Raw genomic sequence first — 24119 nt, forward strand, 5'->3', positions numbered from 1 at the left:
ACAGACTGGAACCATCCATTGCTCTGAAGTCCATTATTCCTGCCAGGGCGGTGAGCCATTTCTGTGATGATGCTGACAGGAACAAGAAGCGAACAGGAAGGAGCAAATTTCTTTTTCCTCCTCCATACTTGCAGCTTGCATTTATCTCCTTCTATTGCCAGAGCCCGAAAGGGAGCCTGGCAAAGGAAAAAATGGGCTTTTGCAAAGGCCTGGCCGTAACATAGTGCAGTGAGACATGTGGATCTGAAGCTGAAACATAATAGCATAATAGTCCCACACAAAGGGATTTGATTATTCTCCTTAGAAGTATTAATATAACAAACTGTATTCCCTGATTTGTTGATACTGAAACATTCTTACTTTTACGGAATAAATTCCACCTTCTAGCACGTGCTGGCCATTCTCTCTCACCTCCAAGCCCACCTCTCCACAATTTGCTGTGTGATGCTGGAACTCTACAAATCACGTTTGTTTGTTTGTTTGTTTGTTTGTTGTTTTTTATTTTTTTCTCTTTGCTAGCTGACTTTTAAAACTTCTGTCAACAGGGGGTGATAGAAAGAGACAAAATCAGGAAGAGGGACAAAGGACGGTCTCCTTCTTGTTCGTGTGCTTTTTCTATCAGCGTCCCCTCAGCGATGGTGATTTTCCGGGGCTCAGGTGCTGGTTTGTCACCAGCTGGGTTAGCATTCCTAGAACCGGCCTCATACGCCCCCGTGGAGATACCAGCACTACTTGGGATGGGCCCCTCGCAGGCCTCAGGCCTACCTCCTCAGGGAGCCTCCTTCAGACTCCTGGGAGGCCCAGCCACCTGTGCCACGAGCCGTCTTTGAGATCTGAGTTCTGACTCCCAGAAGCCCTTTTCTAGCTCCCTAGGTATTAAGCAGTGGCTGAGCAGGACCCTCTCCTCAGTCACCAAGGTTCTAGGTTCTAATATCCCAGCCTCTTCCTTTTATTACCCAGCTGGTTCCTTTGGTACATTGGTGGAGGGAATGCAAAATGATACAAACTTTATTAGAAAAGATTTTGACAATATCCAGCAAAGTTACATAAGAATATACGGTCATACAACCCAATAGTCTCACTTTTAGAAAACTATAGTGAAAGTTCTCTTGAAAAAAAAACACAAAAATTTGGGGGGGGGTGCGCCTGGATGGCTCAGTTAGGTGAGCATCTGACTATTGATTTTGGTTCAGGTCATGATCTCAGGGTTCTGGGATGAAGGCCCTTGTGAGGTTCCGTGCTTAGCGGGAAGTCTGTTTGGGATTCTCTCTGCCACTACCTGTGTCCCTCCTCCCATTCTTTCTTTCTCTCTCTCTCTCTCTAAAATAAATCTTTTTAAAAAAATTTCACTGTGGGGCGCCTGGGTGGCTCAGTGGGTTAAAGCCTCTGCTTTTGGCTCAGGTCATGATCTCAGGTTCCTGGGATCGAGCCCTGCATCGGGCTCTCTGCTCAGCAGGGAGCCTGCTTCACCCCGTCTCTACTTGTGATCTGCCTGCTTGTGATCTCTCTCTGTCAAATAAATAAATAAAATCTTAAAAAAAAAAGAAAAATTTCACTGTGGTATGGTCTGTAACAGCAAAAATGGAAAAAAGGGAACAACCTAAGTAACATCACTAGAAGACAGCTAACTTGAAAACCAACTAAAATGAATGAAAATAACTATCAAGTTGGTGACAGATACCAATCTTACAAAAGGTATTTTGACTTTGTATCTTTATTAGGGTATACTCTAAGGGTAAAAAGAACTATGACAAAATCTTAAATTTTCATTTACTAGTCTCATTATATATATATATATATATAATTGTATATATAATATCAATGCAGCTATTATGAGATAGATCTAATGACAGATTAAAGCAATTAGATTTCAGAAACTTCAGAATCTTTGGTTGCAGAATCAACTCTGCAATCTTAAATTTTAATTAGAAATATTAGTGTGGAGTCCCTGGGTAGTTGGTTAAGCGACTGCCTTCAGCTCAGGTCATGATCCTGGAGTCCTGGGATTGAGTCCCACATCAGGCTCCCAGCAACATGGGAAGTCTGTTTCTCCCTCTGACCTCCCCTCTCATGCTCTTTCACTCTGTCTCTCTCTCTCTCTCTCAAATAAATAAAATCTTAAAAAAATATATTAGTGTGAACTCATCCTTTTTGCACTTTTTAAAAAGTTATGTATTTTCTAGCTCTCTCCACTAAAAATGTCTAGAAACAATGATGACTGACTAGCAATGAGTACTTCTAGCATCTAGGCTGTGGTTCCTAAATACTATTTCCCATCACAGAAACCAGGGATCTTTGGAGAAATGGCTGATTCCAAGTTTGGGACAGGATATAAATAAGGTGAAGCTGGGTTGTCTTGTTCCAGAAAACAAGGACATTATTAAAAATGAATGTGATTTTATCATTTTTTAAGCTCACTTTTTTAGTGCTGAATAATATTCCATTGTTTGGATGTACCACAGTTTATTTATCCATTCAACCACTGAAGGAAATCTTGGTTGTTTCCAAGTTTTGGCAATTATGAATAAAGCTGCTATAAACATCCACATATAGGATTTTGTGTGGACATAATTTCCAGCTCCTTTGGGTAAGTACCAGTCAGGATGATAGCTGGATCATACAGTAAGAGTATGTTTGGTTTTACAAGAAATGGCAAACTCTTTCAAAGCATTCTTCCAAACCATTTTGCATTGTCACCAACCATTCCTACCAGCTTCTGTGCATCTGTGTCAGCATTTGGTGTTGTCAAGATTCCAGATTTTGACCATTCTGATAGGTATGTAGTGGTCTCTCATTGTTTTAATTTTCATTTCCTTGATGGCAAGTGTGGAGCATATTTTCATATGCTTCACTTTGGTGAAGTGTGCGGGTCTTTTGCCCATTTTTTTTTAATTTTTTATTTTTTCAGCATAACAGTATTCATTATTTTTGCACCACACCCAGTGCTCCATGCAATCCGTGCCCTCTACAATACCCACCACCTGGTGCCCCCAACCTCCCACCCCCCACCCCTTCAAAATTCTCAGATCGTTTTTCAGAGTCCATAGTCTCTCATGGTTCACCTCCCCTTCCAATTTCCCTCAACTCCCTTCTCCTCTCCATCTCCCCTTGTCCTCCATGCTATTTGTTATGCTCCACAAATAAGTGAAACCATATGATAATTGACTCTCTCTGCTTGACTTATTTCACTCAGCATAATCTCTTCCAGTCCCGTCCATGTTGCTACAAAACTTGGGTATTCATCCTTTCTTTTTTCTTTTCTTTTCTTTTTTTTTTTTTTACAGCTTTATAAACATATATTTTTATCCCCAGGGGTACAGGTCTGCGAATCGCCAGGTTTACACACTTCACAGCACTCACCATAGTACATACCCTCCCCAATATCCATAACCCCACCCCCTTCTCCCAACCCCCTCCCCCCATCAACCCTCAGTTTGTTTTGTGAGATTAAGAGTCACTTATGGTTTGTCTCCCTCCCAATCCCATCTTGTTTCATTTACTCTTCTCCTACCCCCTCAACCCCCCATGTTGCATCTCCTCTCCCTCATATCAGGGAGATCATATGATAGTTGTCTTTCTCCGATTGACTTATTTCGCTAAGCATGATACCCTCTACTTCCATCCACGTCGTCGCAAATGGCAAGATTTCATTTCTTTTGATGGCTGCATAGTATTCCATTGTGTATATATACCACATCTTCTTTATCCATTTGTCTGTAGATGGACATCTAGGTTCTTTCCATAGTTTGGCTATTGTAGACATTGCTGCTATAAACATTCGGGTGCACGTGCCCCTTCGGATCACTACGTTTGTATCTTTAGGGTAAATACCCAGCAGTGCAATTGAAGGGTCATAGGGTAGTTCTATTTTCAACATTTTGAGGAACCTCCATGCTGTTTTCCAGAGTGGTTGCACCGGCTTGCATTCCCACCAACAGTGTAGGAGGGTTCCCCTTTCTCCGCATCCTCGCCAGCATCTGTCATTTCCTGACTTGTTAATTTTAGCCATTCTGACTGGTGTGAGGTGATATCTCATGGTGGTTTTGATTTGTATTTCCCTGATGCCGAGTGATATGGAGCACTTTTTCATGTGTCTGTTGGCCATCTGGATGTCTTCTTTGCAGAAATGTCTGTTCATGTCCTCTGCCCATTTCTTGATTGGATTATTCTTTGGGTGTTGAGTTTGCTAAGTTCTTTATAGATTTTGGACACTAGCCCTTTATCTGATATGTCATTTGCAAATATCTTCTCCCATTCTGTCAGTTGTCTTTTGGTTTTGTGAACTGTTTCCTTTGCTGTGCAAAAGCTTTTGATCTTGATAAAATCCCAAAAGTTCATTTTTGCCCTTGCTTCCCTTGCCTTTGGTGATGTTCCTAGGAAGATGTTGCTGCGGCTGAGGTCGAAGAGGTTGCTGCCTGTGTTCTCCTCAAGGATTTTGATGGATTCCTTTCTCACATTGAGATCCTTCATCCATTTTGAGTCTATTTTCGTGTGTGGTGTAAGGAAATGATCCAATTTCATTTTTCTGCATGTGGCTGTCCAATTTTCCCAACACCATTTATTGAAGAGGCTGTCTTTTTTCCACTGGACATTCTTTCCTGCTTTGTCGAAGATGAGTTGACCATAGAGTTGAGGGTCCATTTCTGGGCTCTCTATTCTGTCCCATTGATCTATGTGTCTGTTTTTGTGCCAGTACCATGCTGTCTTGATGATGACAGCTTTGTAATAGAGCTTGAAGTCCGGAATTGTGATGCCACCAACTTTGGCTTTCTTTTTCAATATTCCTTTGGCTATTCGAGGTCTTTTCTGGTTCCATATAAATTTTAGGATTATTTGTTCCATTTCTTTGAAAAAAATGGATGGTACTTTGATAGGAATTGCATTAAATGTGTAGATTGCTTTAGGTAGCATAGACATTTTCACAATATTTATTCTTCCAATCCAGGAGCATGGAACATTTTTCCATTTCTTTGTGTCTTCCTCAACTTCTTTCATGAGTACTTTATAGTTTTCTGAGTATAGATTCTTAGTCTCTTTGGTTAGGTTTATTCCTAGATATCTTATAGTTTTGGGTGCAATTGTAAATGGGATGGACTCCTTAATTTCTCTTTCTTCTGTCTTGTTGTTGGTGTAGAGAAATGCAACTGATTTCTGTGCATTGATTTTATATCCTGACACTTGACTGAATTCCTGTACAAGTTCTAGCAGTTTTGGAGTGGAGTCTTTTGGGTTTTCCACATATAGTATCATATCATCTGCAAAGAGTGATAGTTTGACTTCTTCTTTGCCGATTTGGATGCCTTTAATTTCCTTTTGTTGTCTGATTGCTGAGGCTAGGACTTCTAGTACTATGTTGAATAGCAGTGGTGATAACGGACATCCCTGCCGTGTTCCTGACCTTAGCGGAAAAGCTTTCAGTTTTTCTCCATCGAGAATGATATTTGCGGTGGGTTTTTCATAGATGGCTTTGATAATATTGAGGTATGTGCCCTCTATCCCTACACTTTGAAGAGTTTTGATCAGGAAGGGATGCTGTACTTTGTCAAATGCGTTTTCAGCATCTATGGAGAGTATCATATGGTTCTTGTTCTTTCTTTTATTAATGTGTTGTATCACATTGATTGATTTGTGGATGTTGAACCAACCTTGCAGCCCTGGAATAAATCCCACTTGGTCGTGGTGAATAATCCTTTTAATGTACTGTTGAATCCTATTGGCTAGTATTTTGGCGAGAATTTTTGCATCTGTGTTCATCAAGGATATTGGTCTGTAGTTCTCTTTTTTGTTGGGATCCTTGTCTGGTTTTGGGATCAAGGTGATGCTGGCCTCATAAAATGAGTTTGGAAGTTTTCCTTCTATTTCTATTTTTTGGAACAGTTTCAGGAGAATAGGAATTAGTTCTTCTTTAAATGTTTGGTAGAATTCCCCCGGGAAGCCGTCTGGCCCTAGGCTTTTGTTTGTTTGGAGATTTTTGATGACTGTTTCAATCTCCTTACTGGTTATGGGTCTGTTCAGGCTTTCTATTTCTTCCTAGTTCAGTTGTGGTAGTTTATATGTCTCTAGGAATGCATCCATTTCTTCCAGATTGTCCAATTTGTTGGCGTAGAGTTGCTCATAGTATGTTCTAATAATTGTCTGTATTTCTTTGGTGTTCGTTGTGATCTCTCCTCTTTCATTCATGATTTTATTTATTTGGGTCCTTTCTCTTTTCTTTTTGATAAGTCTGGCCAGGGGTTTATCAATCTTATTAATTCTTTCAAAGAACCAGCTCCTAGTTTCGTTGATTTGTTCTATTGTTTTTTTTTTTTTTTTTTGGTTTCTATTTCATTGATTTCTGCTCTGATCTTTATGATTTCTCTTCTCCTGTTGGGTTTAGGGTTTCTTTCTTGTTCTTTCTCCAGCTCCTTTAGGTGTAGGGTTAGGTTGTGTACCCGAGACCTTTCTTGTTTCTTGAGAAAGGCTTGTACTGCTATATATTTTCCTCTCAGGACTGCCTTTGTTGTGTCCCACAGATTCTGAGCCATTGTGTTTTCATTATCATTTGTTTCCATGAATTTTTTCAATTCTTCTTTAATTTCCTGGTTGACCCATTCATTCTTTAGAAGGATGCTGTTTAGTCTCCATGTATTTGGGTTCTTTCCAAATTTCCTCTTGTTATTGAGTTCTAGCTTTAGAGCATTGTGGTCTGAAAATATGCAGGGAATGATCCCAGTCTTTTGATACCAGTTGAGACTTGATTTAGGACCAAGAATGTGATCTATTCTGGAGAATGTTCCATGTGCACTAGAGAAGAATGTGTATTCTGTTGCTTTGGGATGAAATGTTCTGAATATATCTGTGATGTCCATCTGGTCCAGTGTGTCATTTAAGGCCTTGATTTCCTTGTTGATCTTTTGCTTGGATGATCTGTCCATTTCAGTGAGGGGAGTGTTAAAATCCCCTACTATTATTGTATTCTTGTTGATGTGTTTCTTTGATTTTGTTATTAATTGGTTTATATAGTTGGCTGCTCCCACGTTAGGGGCATAGATATTTAAAATTGTTAGATCTTCTTGTTGGACAGTTCCTTTGAGTATGATATAGTGTCCTTCCTCATCTCTTATTATAGTCTTTGTCTTAAAATCTAATTGATCTGATATAAGGATTGCCACTCCTGCTTTCTTCTGATGTCCATTAGCATGGTAAATTCTTTTCCACCCCCTCACTTTAAACCTGGAGTTGTCTTCGGGTTTCAGATGAGTTTCTTGTAGGCAACATATAGATGGGTTTTGTTTTTTTATCCATTCTGATACCCTGTGTCTTTTGATTGGGGCATTTAGCCCATTAACATTCAGGGTAAGTATTGAGAGATATGAATTTAATGCCATTGTATTGCCTGTAAGGTGACTGTTATTGTATATTGTCTCTGTTTCTTTCTGATCTATCTTTTGCCCATTTTTTAAAAAGATTTTGTTTTTTTGACAGAGAGGGAGTAAGAGAGAGAGGGAAAGAAAGCCCACAATCAGGGGGAGCTGCAGAGGGAGAGGGAGAAGTGGGCTCCCCACTGGTCAGGGGACTGGATGTGGCCCTCGATCCCAGGACCTGAGACCAAGACCTACACTTCACCAACTGAGCCACCCAGGTGCCCCTGCCCATTTTTTAAATCAGTTGTTCATTTACTTATTGTTGAGTTTTAAGAGTTCTTTGTATATTTTGGATGATAGTCCTTTGCCAGGTAACTTTTTTGCAAATATTTTCTTCCAGTCTGTGGCTTGTCTTCCTTGGTCTATTTGTAATAACTCACTTTGAATTGAAAATATGCTTTGGCATTGTATCTAAGCAATAAATATTCTCACATCTAAAAAAATAAAATAAAAAATAATAAAAATGAATGTGACCATATCAAAAGGACATGAGTTCCAATTTGAAGGTGTTCCCATTGGCCTAAGATGGGACAAATTCAACATTTGGTATGAAAGATTGTAACATTAAAACATGTTATAAAAAAAATCACAAATTTATAATGACACTCCAAAAACAAAGAGAGACATTGGATGCTCTGAAAATTTCTTGAGAAACAAAAAATTTGAGAAAAATTTTTGAGAAACAAAAACATTGGATGCTCTGAAATTTCTAAGAGGAAATAATAAAGATGTATTTTGCCTTTCTGATATTAACCCTATTTGCATGGTCAACAGCTCTAGTGAGTGGGGACAGTTCTGTTCAAAAGAATCTCAGTTGAAGCATGCAGAAGGAGTGTTCAAATTAGGAAAATTACATTTTGCAACCTAATAGAATAACTGCTTCAGACAGTGGTCAGCAACGTATGGTGAAGCCATGAGGTGAGATGATGGAGAAATTCATTACGAAGAGATAACCCGTTAAACCCACTGATCAATCTTAGCAGCATTAAGAAGGGGACAACCAGACCTCAGGAGCCTCCTGGTGTGCTGCAATGTCAAGTGTATGGCATCACCCATGAAGCCTTCTCATGACCTCTCCCAAGCCCAACACAACTGGAATTTAATCAAGGCTTTAGATCGATAGACATGATGTGATTTGAAGTTTGGGTCCAGTAGCAAATGGCCAGGAAAGAATTCTGATGTACAAAAAGGTGATTTTATTATATTACAAGGACAGAGACCCGTGGGCAGAAAGCTGCATCTGTGTGTGAGGAGTGACTATGTTATTTCTAAGTTTGTGGAGGGAGGTGAGGTAACATTAAGTTTTTAAGGAATTTCAGTAGGCTGAAAGCAAGGTCCTACGGAATCTTGAAGATTCAGCTGCTGTCAAGACAAGGTTGCTTTCAGTCTTTAATAAAACGAACATTGAACCATTAAGGTCGCCATGATTCCTTGAGGAATGTTGGGCTCTGAGTGTCTTCTGGTATCCGCGTACTGAAAGCTGGAAGGAGATTTAAGCTACATTTCTCTTGCCTTTGTTTTCCTCATTATTTCCCCCCTGAACACTTTTGACCCTTCAGTCTTTAAAGTTGTTGAGGGTAGAAGGTCTTACCTTCTGTAACTTCTTCCTGCTGAAGACGGGCATAGAGATGTCTCTACCTGTGGGTCAACATTGGTCGGTTGAGGATGTAGGTGTTGTGAATGGCAGAGGCGGTCAAAGGTAGACAGCATATATACGACTCTCCCTGAGTAAAAAGATTATCTGTTGACGTGCAGTTACTGTAGTGGAGTCTCGGCACCAAGCGAAAAAAACACTGAAGAACGAAACGTGTTAGAATTAAAATGGCTTTAACAAAGATAACAGCCTTAATAGTTGACCATAATCCCCCTCCCAACCAGGAACTTAACCAATCGTTGGAAAAGAGGGAAGGATTTTTGTAGAGCCTTAACTGAAATACTCATATCTTCTGGTAGTCCTGTGACATTTTAATGATAATCTGGGGTGTATAAGCAGCATTCTGTTTTAATAATGGCACATTCCCTTCTTGTGCTGCTGTTAGGACATCTAAAGCCATTCTATTTTATAGAACCGCTTTGAGCATTTGTGTGACCTCAGTATTAAGTAAGGAGATGCTGCTTTGTGAATCATTGAGAGCTCTTTGGTGTACTTATTAAGAGCTTCCATATGCCAAGTTATACTTTCCAGCCCTACAGATGGAACAAAAGTGGATGCCAGATGGTCATACCAATGAAAAACAGATCATGTCCATCTCTGTCTTAAATTGGGAAGATAAGCTGGGGGTAGTGATGGTTTTGGTAACAAACCCATGAGTCCAGGCAAAGCCCAAGGTGCAACGACCTATCCACACTATAGGAAGCCAGGGGCATAGGTTAGTTCCACATAACCAGTGGGTTCTGTCTGGGACTAACCATCTAATTTCAGGTCACCTTATTCAATCAGCAAACCAGTTGGTAACCTGCAGTACAATGGCTTGAGAACAGGTTTCTAACGATAGCCATCCTGAATGGCATGTGCTATGTGCCCAGGTAGAATGTGTATGACATTTTTGCCCCTAGAATAAAATTGCCTTTTGACTGAGCTGTCCAATGGTGGGTGTGAGCCATAAGTATGTATCCCAGATTTGGTATATACCATCCTCAGTATGGCATAAGTAGGGTTTTGTAACTCAGGCACTCATTGGTGGGCATCAGTTTGTCGGCTTGTAAAGTCAGTTAATATTTTAGTAGTTTGGGGGTATGACATAGTCTGGGTACAATCTGGTATATTCCATGTCATATTGATCATGGGCCAAGAAGAAACCTTCTGATTAGTGATAGATTTATCACAAAACGGCATCATTATATATTATTTCCGAAGTGTAAATATAGAGAGAGTGCCAGTCCGTGCCTTGTAAAGGAAAAAACCCACTAGAGAAACCCAAATGTACTTGATATGGACAAAACCCCACATATCCAATAAGCTGTTTGATTCTGTAGTTCAGCATAATGCTGTACCCATTGTAGAAAGGAATTGTCCTTTAAGATAAGTGAACAGAGGGTCACCTGGGTGGCTCAGTCAGTTAAGCATCTGCCTTCTGCTCAGATCATGATCCTGGGATCCTGGGATCGAGTCCCGGATCAGGTTCCCTCCTTAGTGGGGAGCCTGCTTCTCCTTCTCCCTCAGCTGCTCCCCCTGCCTATACTCGCTCTCTCTGACAAATAATAAAATCTTTTTTTTTTTTTTTAAAGATAGGTGAACAGAGAACGGACAAAAAGCATACAACCTTCATTGTTCCTTGAAGAGGAGTTTGAGATCTTTTATAGGTTTGCAGGAGTAAGAAGGCATGTGAGTTTGCTCATGGGTTTCCTGTGAAGGAGGTACAGGTTTTATTCTAGATATGTGAGCCCAAGAAGAATGTCCTACTAATTTTACTGCAGTGGGAGTATATAATATGACCTGATGTGGACCTTTCCCTTTGGGATTTAAGTCCCCCGCCATATGTGACTTCCAGTCTTTTAAATAAACCATATTTCCAAGACTTACATGGGGTAGACTTCCAGTTCTAGTCAAATCAGGTTTGGGGAGAATACGATCAGGATATTCATTAAGTAACTTACAGATTAAACCAGCCTTGAGTGAATAATTTAATAGATCATATAATCTTCATCTAATAACAGGTCCACTCTAAGAAATGGCTTTCCATATAATAAAAGAGCTAAGTCTTACAGGTGGTTTTGGAGCCGTTCTCATTCTGAGAAGTCCTACTGGTAAGAGAGTAACCCAATGTTCCTGGGTCTCTGCACCAAGTTTAGTTAGGGGCCGTCTTAAAGGATGATTAGCTTTTCCTACCTCTCAGAGGATTATGGATGCCAGGCTGATGGTAAAAAATATTTAATTTTCAAAGCTTGTGCTAGTTGTTGGGTTATTTGTACAGTGAAAGAAGAGCCCTTACCACTCTGAACGGACCATGGAAAGCCAAATCTAGGAATAATTTCTCACAACAAAACTTTGGTTACTTCCGTGGCCCTTCAGTTTTACAGAAAGAGGCCTTGACCTGTCCATTGAAAGTATTGACAAACACTAGTAGGATTTATAGCCTTTGCAAGGGAGCATTTGTGTGCAGTCAAGCTGCCCGTCCTCACAGGATAGCCATGTTCCATGCCTCTGGACCGGTTTTAGAAGTAGTGGGGGGGGGGGGGTCCGCACCTTCCAGATTTACTTGTGCACAAACAATACAGAATGGGCAAACCTGTTTTGTTGTAGCTGTTAAGCTCATTCCAGCAAACGTTTTTTAAATTAAATGTCCTAAAGCACTTTTACCCAGACGAGTTGCCTGGTATAAATTCTGTATCACCTTCCATTGGCTATTTTTGGGAATAAAGATGTTTCCCTCATCATTAATAAGCCAGTCCTGTGTATTTTTTGAATGTCCTCATTCCTGGACTACGTCAATTTCTTGGTCTGAATAGCCAGGAGTTATAGACTTTATTGGAGCTGAACCTGGTGTGAGACTGCATATTTGTTTAGTTTGTGCTGCCTGCTTGGCTACATGGTCGGCCAAATTATTTCCTTTAGATTCTAAAGTCATATCCTTTCAGTGTCCTTGGAGGAGAATGACAGCAACCTCCTTAGGTAGGTGTACAGGTTCATTCCAGGCCCATATTTGGGGACTTATGACTTGAGAGTAATACCCTTTCCTTCCAAATTGGGCAGGAGCATCAAGGAAGCATATTTGGAGTTACTATAAATATTAATTCTTAGGCCTTTTGCCAGTTGAAGAGCACAGATAAGTGCTATTAATTCAGCCTTTTGAGCAGAAGTATTTGTTGGAAGGGCTTTTGCCTCAGTGGTCTTAATTAAGCTAACTTTCTCCCTTATCCAGGAAACCACCATCAGTAAACCAACTGTCCTCCGCATTTTCAATAGGGGAATCTTTTTAAATCTGGTCCGCTAGAATGAACAAGATCGATAATCTCTGAGAAGTCGTGTTCTAACATAGAAGTGTGATGCTCCGGTCCAGGCATACGAGTAGCTGGGGTTCAATTTTCACAGGTTTTAGCTATTATTTCGGGTCTAAAATACAGCCTGGTGTCTGGCAAGTCGGCCTCCCACCATCCATTCGTGGCCTTGGGCTCTTTGGACTGTGGATGATGCTGTGGAGTCATCAGTGCCAAGGCCTGTCCCGGAGTAAGTTGGGAAACTTCTTCCACCGGGAGAGCTGGTGCAGCCACCGCCTGAGGACATGCCAGCCTTGTGTCACATCACCTAGTGACTTTGAATAATAGCCCACTGTTCTTGTTTTATTTTCTGATTTCTGGGTAAGAATTCCCAAAGCTTCTCCCTGTTTTTTGGCAACAGATACAATGAAAGGTTTTTCTAAATTTGGTAAAGCCACTGCTGGCGCCGACAAAAGCTTAGTTTTTAATGTGCAAAGGGCTGTCTGGTGGGTCTTAGTCCCAAATAAGTTTCCTCATCAGGGCCTGCAGTTGAATCATACAATGGTTTGGCTGAGAGCCCAACCCCAGAATCCACAGGTGGCAAATAGCTGCCATACCTAGGAAAGCAGTTTTTTTTGTTTTGTTTTAAGATTTTATTTATTTATTTGACAGACAGAGATCAAAAGAAGGCAGAGAGGCAGGTGGGGGGTGGGAAGCAGGCTCCCTGCCAAGCAGAGATCCCGATAAGGGGATCTATGCCAGGACCCTGAGACCATGACCTAAAGCCAAAGGCAGAGGCTTTAACCCACTGAGCCACCCAGCCGCCCCAGGAGTTGTTTTTTTTATAGCTGGGGGTACAAAGCTTTTTTTTTTTTTTTTTCCTGTCAGTAGACAGGGTACCATGACCTGGTGTTAGCGCATATCCCAAATATTGTACTTTCTGTTTAGATATTTGCCCCTTTTTAGGGGAGACATGATACCCTCTGTCTGCCAAGTTATGGAATTACTATCAGACATCTCTTTTGCGGAACTACAGATTAAAATGTCATCCACATGTTGGATTTTAGTCTCTTGAGGCGAGGAGAGCTCACGGAGGTCTTTACTAAGGGCAGCCCTGAGCAAGTGAGGACTGTCTCTAAATTCCTGTGGCAAGACTGTCCAAGTTCATTAGTAGCATGTGGGCTCAAAGGTGAGGCTCATTCAAAGGCAAATAGTGGCTGTGTTTCCTCACATAGAGGGAGGCAAAAGAGGGTGTCTTTTAAATCAAGTACCGAAAACCAGTTGGCATCACCAGGGACCTGGGTGAGAACAGTGCACGGGCCTGGTGCTGCGGGACGGATAAGCGTTACTGCCTCATTTATAGCTCTTCAGTCTTGTACCCTCTGGTACTCCCCATTTGATTTGTTTACTGGTAAAATCAGAGTGTTATAAGGAGATTGACAAGACTTTAAATAAAATACCATGTTTGAGAAGCTTCTCAAGAAGTGGTTGTAAACCAGCTTTTGCCACAGGTTTTAAAGGATATTGGTTATTCTGAAAATAATGGCTTGGCCCTTCAAGGTCACTTTCACTGGCTGGGCTTTATGAGCCCATCCTGGGACATCGCCATCCCACACTTGTATGTTTACTTTCTTCCAGATAGTAGGAGGGAGGGATATCAGGGATATTAAGAGAGATATCAGGGATATTAGGAGGGATATCATGGATACTAGGAGAGATATCAGGATATCAGGGATATTAGGAAAGGTATCAGGGTAAAGTGTTAGTTCTCCAGGTGTTAAAAAAAAAAACAAAAAAAAAACAAGCCATCCCCTTCTTTAGTAAGAGCAAACCTGTTTCCAAGTTTATACATTACGTCTCATCCAAGTAATGGAGTGGGACAAGACAGAAGGACCAGGAAAACATAAGTAACCAACTGACTTTTGTATTCGCAGGTTAAAACATGGCCTAGAGGCATGTTTTAGTTTCCCCTTCTATGCCAACAGTTTCATGGTTGGAAAGACAAGTTGGGCCAGAGTGCTGAATGAGAACAGGCAGAGTCAGCGGCTCCTGTGGGGATAAGAAAATGGACAGACTTACCTTCCACATCCAGGATAACCCAGGGCTCGGTCATCTTGATGTCACAGGGAGGTGGACCAGCCTCAAGACCCCATCACGGTTTCTGCTCTCTGGGGGGGAGGGAGGGTGAGTTCCTGTCTTCCCTCTCTCTCTGGAGATGAGGACAGTCTCTCTTCCAATCCCCGCGCCCCCCCCCCCCCCCCCCCCGCTTTCTTTAACAGACAGGACATGGATCTGGGGGGAGAGCCTTTGTCCGGACAGTCTTTGCTTCAGTGTCTGGTCTGGTCACATCCATAGCACAGGGTCCTCCCTGGTCCTTTGCCTGATACCGGGTTCCCTTTGGCCCCTGGTTCCTCTGGCATTGTGGGGGATCTGCAAAAGCGCCAGCCAATATTTGGGCCTGCATCTTACCCTGAAGTATAGCTCTCTGGTCCTGTTCTTGCTTTAAGGCCCCATCTCTATTAATAAAGATTCCGGTAGCTACCACTAGTAGGTGCTGGGCGTGAGTTTGAGGGCCTGAAGCCATTCCAGTCCGTTTTCAGCTGGTGCCAGGTACTGACTAACTTATAAATTGCACGTTTAATATAGTTGTTCCCTCAGGGTCCAGATTTGTGTGGTTACGGATGGCTTCTCGTAAATGACCCTGACATAGAGCTGGGTTCTCACCAGCTCCCCGAGTCACTTCCTGAATTTGATCAAAGTTTACAGGTTTAGAGAATCCTTTTTTAATTCCTTCTATTAATCAAGTTGATCATGTGGTCTCTTCTCCCCTACCCAGTCTATCCTCTTGCTTGGAATCCAGATGAGAAAATGTGAGCCTCACACTGAGTGCCAGAATGCTATGATTTGAAGCTTGGGTCCAATAGCAAATGACCAGGAAATAATTCTTGAGATGCTTTTAATACAAAAAAAAAGGTGATTTTATTATAGCACGGGGACAGGACCCATGGACAGAGAGAGCTGGACCTCTGAGTGTGAGGAGTGACTGGCTATATACATTTTATATTTGTGGAGGAGGTGAGGTAACATTAAATTTTTAAGGAATTTCTGTAGGCTAAAAGCAAGGTCCTACAGAACATTGAAGATTTAGCTACCTTCAAGGTAAAGTTGCTTTTAGTCTTTAATAAAACAAACATTGAGGCATTGAAGCTGCCATGATTTCTTGAGGAAAGTCACGCTCTGAGAGTTTTTAGATACATATCAGTGTGCTGCAAACTGTAAGGAGAGTTAATTTAGGCTACATTTCTCTTGCCTTTGTTTTCCTCATCAGGTGCAGTGTACGGAGTAAGTAGGATGGAAGAACAAAGAACACCAAAAGAAGCAATCAGCCATTATAAAATGTAGTGTGTTCTGGGGAACAACTGACCGGACATGTTAATAGCATTAAAAGGAGGATTGGGTGAGGGGACTGTTCTAGATTAAACAGACTAAGGAGAAAACTAACAAATACATTGAATAGCCTTTGTTTGATTCAAAGAAATCAAGTGTAAAAGGACTTTTTTGGATTCCGGGAAATTTGAGGATATTAAAATTTTTGGTGAGGTGTAAAAGTGGCACTTTATGTAAGGAAATGTCTTTTTGAAAAATGTATACTAAAGTACCTAAGGGTAAATTAATGTTTATGAGATTGGCTTCAAAATACTCTAGAAAAACTTAAGTGAATATGGCAAAATATTGACCATTCTTAGAGCCCAGTGAAGTATATGGTGATGCTAGTTTTACCCTCACTTTTATGAACACACTTTGGAAATTTTCACAAAATTTTGTGTTCACATAAACGAAATGACATGGGGAAGTGTTTTAGAAATTTTTATTTTTATTTAGTTATTTATTTTTAAAAGATTTTATTTATTGGCAGATTGAGATCACAAGTAGGCAGAGAGGCAGAGAGAGAGAGAGAGGGAAGCAGGATCCCTGATGAGCAGAGAGCCTGATGTGGGGCTGGATCCCAGGACCCTGAGATCATGACCTGAGCCGAAGGCAGAGGTTTTAACGCACTGAGCCACCCAGGCGCCCCTAGAAATATATTTTTTAAAGATTTTTAAAAATTATTTTTGAGAGAGAGAGCAAAAGCAAGTGGGGGGAGGAGCAGACCGAGAGGGACAAGCCAACTGTGCTGAAGGCCAGCCAGACATCATGAGGAGAGCCCAAATTAAGATCTGGAGGCTTGACCAAATGAGCCGACCAGGCGCCCCTGTGTTCTAGATATGTTAAGTGAAAACAAATGTGGGAAATAACTAGTTCGGTTCTGAGTTTTTATTTTTTACTTATTTATTTTTTTAAAGGTTTTATTTATTTGACAGACAGAGATCACAAGGAGGCAGAGAGGCAGGCACAGAGAGAGGAAGGGAAGCAGGCTCCCCGCCACGCAGAGAACCCGACACGGGGCTCGATACCAGGACTCTGGGATCATAACCTGAGCCAAAGGCAGAGGCTTTAACCCACTGAGCCACCCAGGTGCCCCTCGGTTCTGAATTTTTAAAGGAGTTACAGGCAGATTTCAAAAATGTAAAGATAAACCCCAAAATTAATACTGGTAAATTTAAGTCGTAGGCTTACAGATAATTTTTATATTAATGCCTTTCAGTATTTTCCAAGTTGCTTTAAAAAAATTTTTTTTTCCAGGATGTTTGTTATCTCTGTTCATACTTACCGGATAAACTGTTGTTATTTACCAGATAAACTGTGAATAGTGATAAAGCTTTGAAAAAAAGTTTAGATCAAGATAGCTCTTGATTTAAAAAATAAACTTGGATAGTTATTTCTGAAACTGTAAAGATCAAGTTGTAAAACCGCTGGTTGTTCTTAAGTTACTTTCCTGCCCAGTTGGAACAAAGGGGACTGTTTGTTAGTTCTGCACCTGGTGTGGTGGGAACGTGGTGGGAGCAGCGGCGCCAAAACCGACTTGGTCCCGAGCTGCGCATCTGGCTGGAAAGCCACTTAAAATACGCACCAAAGAGGGGCGCCTGGGTGACTCAGTGGGTTAAGCCTCTGCCTTCAGCTCAGGTCATGATCCCAGGGTCTTGGGATCGAGCCCCGCATGGGGCTCTCTGCTCAGCGGGGAGCCTGCTTCCCTTCCTCTCTGCCTGCCTCTCTGCCTACTTGTGATCTCTGTCAAATAAATAAATAAAATCTTAAAAAAATATATGCACCAAGGAAAGACTACCAAAGGGACGCCCGGGGACCTGCCGCACCTGCCGGGGGCGGAGAGCCGGCGCGGACGCCGGGATTGGGCGCGAGGAGGCAGGAGGGGGCGGGGGGGGGGGTCCGGCCAATGATCTCGGAGCAGCCGGAGCGCTCGCGTGACGTCCTGGGATCCCGGCAAGTTCCCCCCGCCAGGCGCGCGGGGTTTTGGGTCCGCAGCGGGACTCTCTGCCTTGGCGCCTGGCTGCCGGCGAGGCTCGGCGGGCGGCGCAGTCGGCGACCCCGGGCGCGGTGCCCGGCCGTGCCCCCCACCACCATGGAGCCGGCGGCGGAGCTGCTCTTCTACGTGAACGGCCGCAAGGTGAGCGCTCCGGGGCGGCTCCTGGGCTGGGGGCGGCTTTGCCCCCGCGCGCACCTCCGCCCCCACCCGGCAGGTGCGGCCGGTGCTTTCCCGACCGCCCCGGAGCTCGGGAGCCCACTCGCCGGGGTTCCTTTCCTTCTCCTTCCGAGACGCCCCGACTGACCCCCGACACCCCCCGCCCCGCAAACAGGAGGAGCAATGGCTTTTCATCCTCCTCGGGGTCAGCGCTGCTCACCTTCCCCTCAAACCCGCGGATAACGGAATGTCCGCGTGGACACGGAGCGAGTTATAGCCGGGGCTCGGGAGCGACTGGAGCAGAGGGCGGGTCACACCGGCTCGATCGGCGCTGATTGCTTCTCGGATGAGGCGGTTGTGACCTCCTCAAGTCACAGCAAGTTCCTGGCAGAGCTGAAGCCAGAACCGGGTTCTGGGGTCTTGAAGGTCCTCCCGCCGTCCGCGGTGACGCAGCGTCTGTGCTCTCGGAAACCGGGCTGGGTCTGCAGAGTCTCGGCGAGAGGTCCCGGCAGGGCTCGACCCTGCCGGGCAGCAAACCTCCTGGGCATCCCTGAAAACACCCCTCTTCCCCGACGGGGCCGTGAACCCCGTTCACTCAACGCTGTCCCAGCGTATTGGCACTACTTTGCAAGGGGGAAACTGAGGCAGGAAAGAAAAAGGGCTTCCTTAAGAGAGGACCAACCGAGGGCCCTGCTACCCGCCTTTCCACAGTGCCAGCCCCTTCAGAGCCAAGGGTGATCCCTGCTCCTGGGTCCAGGGTAGCCAAACCCACTTTCCCAACCGGCCTGAGGGACACACCAAGAGGCTGAGGTCAGGCATCAGGGCCTCTCACTGGAAGCCTCTTCTCAGGGCCTGATCCTATTTTATATACTTGTGGTTTTGTAGTGTTTTTCTTAAAAGAAGACCCCTCCCCAAATTGTACAAGTTCTAGGTTCCATAAAACCATCCTCTGACCCTGTTGCCTGAGTTCCACACTAGATAACATGAGCTTTTTATTTCTGATCTGTAATGGGGCTCTTGGGATCCCCTCAGAGGACTACTGTGAGGGTAAAAATTGGCAGCGGGATGAAGGGTTCGCATTACATCCTTCTTTGCATGACTGAAGGGCAGAGCAAAGGAAACGCTGCCCTTTTTACAAGCAAGGATCCAGTTCCAGCTCCCTTACTGGGATGCCCTAAACTTTCAGAGCCCCAGGTCCTCTTTGAAAAGGGGCTACTACTACTGAGATAAGAGTGATGATGTGTGTTTAATCTGTTTGTTAAGGGTCTGCTCTAGAAGGCAGGGTTCCGGTGTTCTCAGGGGAGGCAACAAAACACAGAAAAGACGAAGTCCCTGCTTGCACGGAGTTTACAGCGTGCTAGGGAGGCGGGCGACAAGCACATTAGAAAGTGGAAAGGTGGTGTCAGGACAGAACCTAGAGCAAAGTGAAGGGGCAGAGAGTGAACAGGGCTGATATTTTAAGTGGGGTGGATGTTTAGGTCTCTCCGAAAGAGTGACATTTGAGCAGTGACAGGTGTGAAGTGAGGAGGCAACATCTGGGAGACGTATCCCAGATGAAGGGAATGGGGCTGCAGAGATCCTCGGGCATGGGGATTATTTCCACATGCTAAGGGATAGCAAGGAGGGCGGCGGGGTTGGGGATGTGGCCAGGGGCCAGATTGCCGGGGCTTTGTGGGTGATGGTGAGGGTTCTGGGTGAATGAGGAAACTGGTTTTTGAGTCTAGCTTCTTCCTCATCCCCCCTTCCCTGCCCCCGAACAAACTCTAGTGGGATTTTTAACGTAATGACTAACAACAGTTTGTGCTCTATTGATTTTTAAAAATAGATAAGCTGGTTCTTATCTAGGGGCTCATTTTTATCTATGCCTCAAATGTCCTGTGATCATTTGGAAAGTATACTCTGAAGATGTGGAGTACATTTTTCTTTCAAAAGTAATCATGCTGCCCTTTCCCTTTCCTCCTCCTCCCTTCCAAATTGTTAGGGGTGTGTGTCATTCCTGGCAAGCAATCCTGATCACCCCATAGATAGAATAAAGTTTCTGGTTCAGAGGATGAGGAACTGTTGAGAAAAGTGAGAGAGAGAAATGACCAGGAAAGAGGGGTCTAAGGTCAAACATGACCTCTAGGATTAAAAACTTGCCTCCGAGGCCCTCTTAGTTGAATTTGATTTCTTTTGGTGTTGAGTTGTATTAAGTTTTTTTATATATTTTGGATATCGATCCCTTATCGGATATACCATTTACAAATATCTTCTCTCATTCACTCGGTTGCTTTTCTGTTTTGTTGATGGTTTCCTTTGCTGTACAAAAGCTTTTTTTTTTTTTTTCTTTTTAACTTTTGGTGTGGTCTCAGCAGTTTATTTTTGCTTTTATTTTCCTTACTTGAGGAGACACAGCTAGAAAAATGCTGCTGAGACAGCTGTCCAAGAAATTACTGCCTATGTTTTCTTCTAGGAGTTTTATGGTTTCAGGTTTTGCATTTAGGTCTTTTATCCGTTTTGAATTTATGTTTGTGTATGGTGTAACAAGTGGCCCAGTTTCCCCACTCCCATTTGATGAAAACGCTGTCTTTTCCCCATTGTGTATTCTCGCCCACTTTCTCCTAGCTCCACTGATCATCTAAGCACGGACTTATTTCTGGGCTCTCTATTCTGTTCTGCTGATCTGTGTGCCTGTTTAGTGCCACTACCTGATATTTTTATTGCTCTACCTTTGTGGAATCTCTTGAAACCTCGGATTGTGATACCTCCAGCTTTGTTTTTTTCTTCTCAAGATTGCTTTGGCTATTTTGAAATAAGTCATATAGAGAAAGACAAATACCATGTGGAATCTTAAAAAAAAAAAAAAGGAAAAGAGAAAAGCAAACAGCAACAGAAACAGAATCATAAAGTAGAGAACAAACTGGGGGCTGCCAGAGGGGAGGGGGTTGGAGGGACCGGCAAAATAGGTGAAGAAAATTAAGTACACACTTACAGTTAATAAGTAAGTTACAGAGATGAAAAGTATGGCGTAGGCAATATAGTCAATAATATTGTAATAGCATTATATGGGGACAGATGGCGACCACACTTATTTGGTGAGCCCTGAGCAATGTATAGAATTGTATAGTAGCCAGTTAGGAGACTCTAGGTTATATGATTAGCCTCCAGTCTGTGCTTTTTTGCAAAATCCCCTCACCAAAATTCGTCATCAGGCAGGGTCTGAGGCTATCGAGAGGGAAGTCCACATATATGGGTCAGACATGCAGTTGCAGAGGGATTTCTGAATTTTTACGTGCTCCACAAGGGACCCCCAGAACATGTGATCGACTTAGCCTAGAGTTTGAGGGGAGAAGCAGCCATAAATAAGTCATACCCAAGACACAACTCTTTAACACAACTCAGGAACTAAATCATGTTATTCTACAGGGCAGCGAGGCATAGTGAGTGAAGGTGTGAGCTTTTGGAACTAGTTAGTCATGGGTTTGAACCCTGTGCTCTCTGCTCTGCCACGTGGCTGCTCTGTGGCCTCAGGCAAGTTGCTTCATATCTCTGAGCCTCAGCTTTCGCCTCTGCAAAATGGGGCTAATAACAGTAACATCTCTCATGGAACTGAGGTAAAGATTAAATTCCACGGAGAGTGCTTAGCAAGGTACTTGGCACACAGCAAGTAGTCAGTATATAGAAGTGATTATGAATACTTGCACCAGAAAATAATCTGCTTCATGTGCAGAGCTGGACCTGCCTGGAAGTGCCGGTGGGGGCTGAAAAGTAGTCATTGAGCATTATTTGCTCAACAAAACGTAAGGTCTTGATATCAGTATAGGAATCTGGAAAGAGCTGTCCATTAGTGAGTCTTTCTTTGGGTCCCTGGTCTGCAGAGGTGAGAGAGGACATTTCTAGAATGGTTATAATAATTCAGAGAAAAGTGGAGGGGAGTAGATATGGCTTGGACATGGAGAAACAAAAATTATAATGAATTTTAAAGCCACCAGAAGCTCAGGCAGAAGTGTCCACACTGCCTGTCCCCTTGGCCTCATTCTCTGTTGTAAGGACGCTGGTGGATTATTACTCTTCCCCACTGGGTCCCACAAATACATCTCTTCTTCCCTCTCCTTGTACTTCTCAGCCTTGTCCTTTTACACGTATCTCTTCCCCTTTCTTAGTTTCCATTATTTCACCACTTTCTCAGGCTCCCTCATCTCCCTTTTCTTTCTGCCTTTGTCTTGGAGGTGGTGAAGACGCCTCAGGAATTAGTCACCGACCCGACACAGAGGAAAGTGATTTCTCAGTCTTGTGCAGTATGAACTTGAAATCTCACAGAATGCTGGTGGAGATATAGAAGGACAGACGCCGTCCTTACAACACTCAGGGCTGTACTGAGCCAGGAACATGTCATGACCCTGATCCAAGAACTGGCATCATCTCCCAAAACCGGAGTCAGTGATAGTAACTCTGTTCCTCATTCCCTTCCCACCCCCCAGCCACCAGCTTTGGCCCTGATCTCACTGTTTCACTCCAAGACCTCCCAGGGCAGGGTACACGCCATATCCCTTCTCCCTTTCTCCCCCCTCCAAATAGGCCATCCACCAAATCAAGAAAAATAAACACATTTCAAGCCAGTGGCACTTTGAACCAGACTCTAGTCTCTTGAGACATCTCTTAGAACAAGTACCCAAACAAACAAGGCCTGCTTCTTCCATTAATTCCTTCCAAAAACATACAAATATCCCTCAAGCTTAAATGCTCTTCTTTTGTTATCTAAGCTACTCAGATCCTGTTTTGTCTTTAAAAGTGGGCTTCTGTAAAATTTGCCATCGTATGTATTAACTAGGATTACTTTCAGCTGTGAATTGCAGATTCAAAACTAACAGTGGTTAAAACGAGACACAAATCATTTTTACTTGGTGCAGAAGCTTCATGATGTCATCTGAGACCCAGATTTCTTCTCTCCTTTTCCTCTCCTGTTGTTAATATAGTGCCTTCAGTCTAAGCTGCTGGAGTTCTAGCCATTTCGTCCCTTTTCCAGGCAGCAGGAACAAGGAAAGGGAGAATGTGTGCTGAGATCCACAACAAGAGTTTGTGCCATCATTTATGGCACTTCTCTGTTTTTCTTTCTTTTCTTCTGTTCAGATGCCCCAAGACTGTGAGAAATCCTTCTTCTCTCCTCAGTGTTCTTATAGCAAATTGTATACATCATGATCACTTATTAAAATCAGTTAACATTTATTATGTCCCTATGATATATCCCCAGGACCTAGCTCAGTGTTTGACACAAAGAATAACAGAAGGTGGTGTCTTCCAGGATCAAGAGAGACTTAGACACACACAGATAATTGTGATGCAGGGTACAGTGCTGTCACTCAGTTCCAACGTGTGGGTGGTTTTTCCCCACACCTCCAAGCAATTCCCTGACCCCTGAATGTTTTACAATTCAACTCAATTCTTACACTGTCTCCCCAGAGATAGTATCAGGTTCCATTAAGGGCTCAGTCCCACAAGAATGCCCCTCCCTGCCCTCAAATGCCAATCACAAGTCCGGGTTGTTACCTATACTTCTCACGTACTGACTACAAATCAGATCCCACAATCCCCTCCTTAGGTTGGATTAATTTGCTAGAGGGGCTCACAGAACTCAGGTAACCAGTTTACTCACTTGATTACTGGTTTATCACAAAGGGTATTAAAGGATATGAATCAATAGCCAGGTGAAGGTCTGGGATGAATCCAAACAAAGGAGCTTCTGACCCTGTGGCATTGGGGCCTGGCACAGGTAGCATGTGGATGTGTTCTGGTTCACCAACTGGGAAGCTCTAAGCCTATCCTTTTGGGCTTTTATGGGCTTTTATTTTACACAGGCATGACTGATTAAATCATTGGCCATTGGCAACTGATTTAACTTGCAGCCTGTCCCTCTCCCCCATCTGGAGATCAGGGGACTGGACTAAAAGTTCCATGGTTGGTTATTTCTGGCAGCAAGCTCCCATTAGGTTAATTCCAAGAGGTACACCATTAACATAACACAGGCCCCTTGATCACACTCAATACAGGAAATTCCAGGGATTTTAGGAGCTATGTGCCAGGAACAGTGACTGAAAACAAAATATGTATTCCTAATTATAAGTCACAATGTCACATGGAGTCCAAAGTTCTATGACAGATGTGTGGACATTGGCCATGGGATCGCAGGGGAAGCCGGTTACCTGGAGCAGAGGAAAGGTATATTCGATGGCAGCACCCCCACA

The 24119-nt window shown here is 43.2% G+C and overlaps 1 protein-coding gene across 1 annotated transcript in view; it reads left to right on the forward strand.

Annotated features, from left to right (window-relative positions):
* The first annotated feature begins 17634 nt into the window (after positions 1–17634).
* AOX1 (aldehyde oxidase 1) overlaps positions 17635–24119 on the forward strand; it is an 81752-nt gene continuing 75267 nt past the window's right edge. The window contains exon 1 of the mRNA XM_047720684.1: positions 17635–17883. Coding sequence (XP_047576640.1) covers positions 17653–17883 — 231 coding nt within the window. The 5' untranslated portion in view covers positions 17635–17652. The remainder of the gene's footprint in view (positions 17884–24119) is intronic.

Source organism: Lutra lutra, chromosome 3 (assembly GCF_902655055.1).
Source record: "Lutra lutra chromosome 3, mLutLut1.2, whole genome shotgun sequence".
In the NCBI taxonomy this organism is placed as follows: Eukaryota; Metazoa; Chordata; class Mammalia; order Carnivora; family Mustelidae; genus Lutra; species Lutra lutra.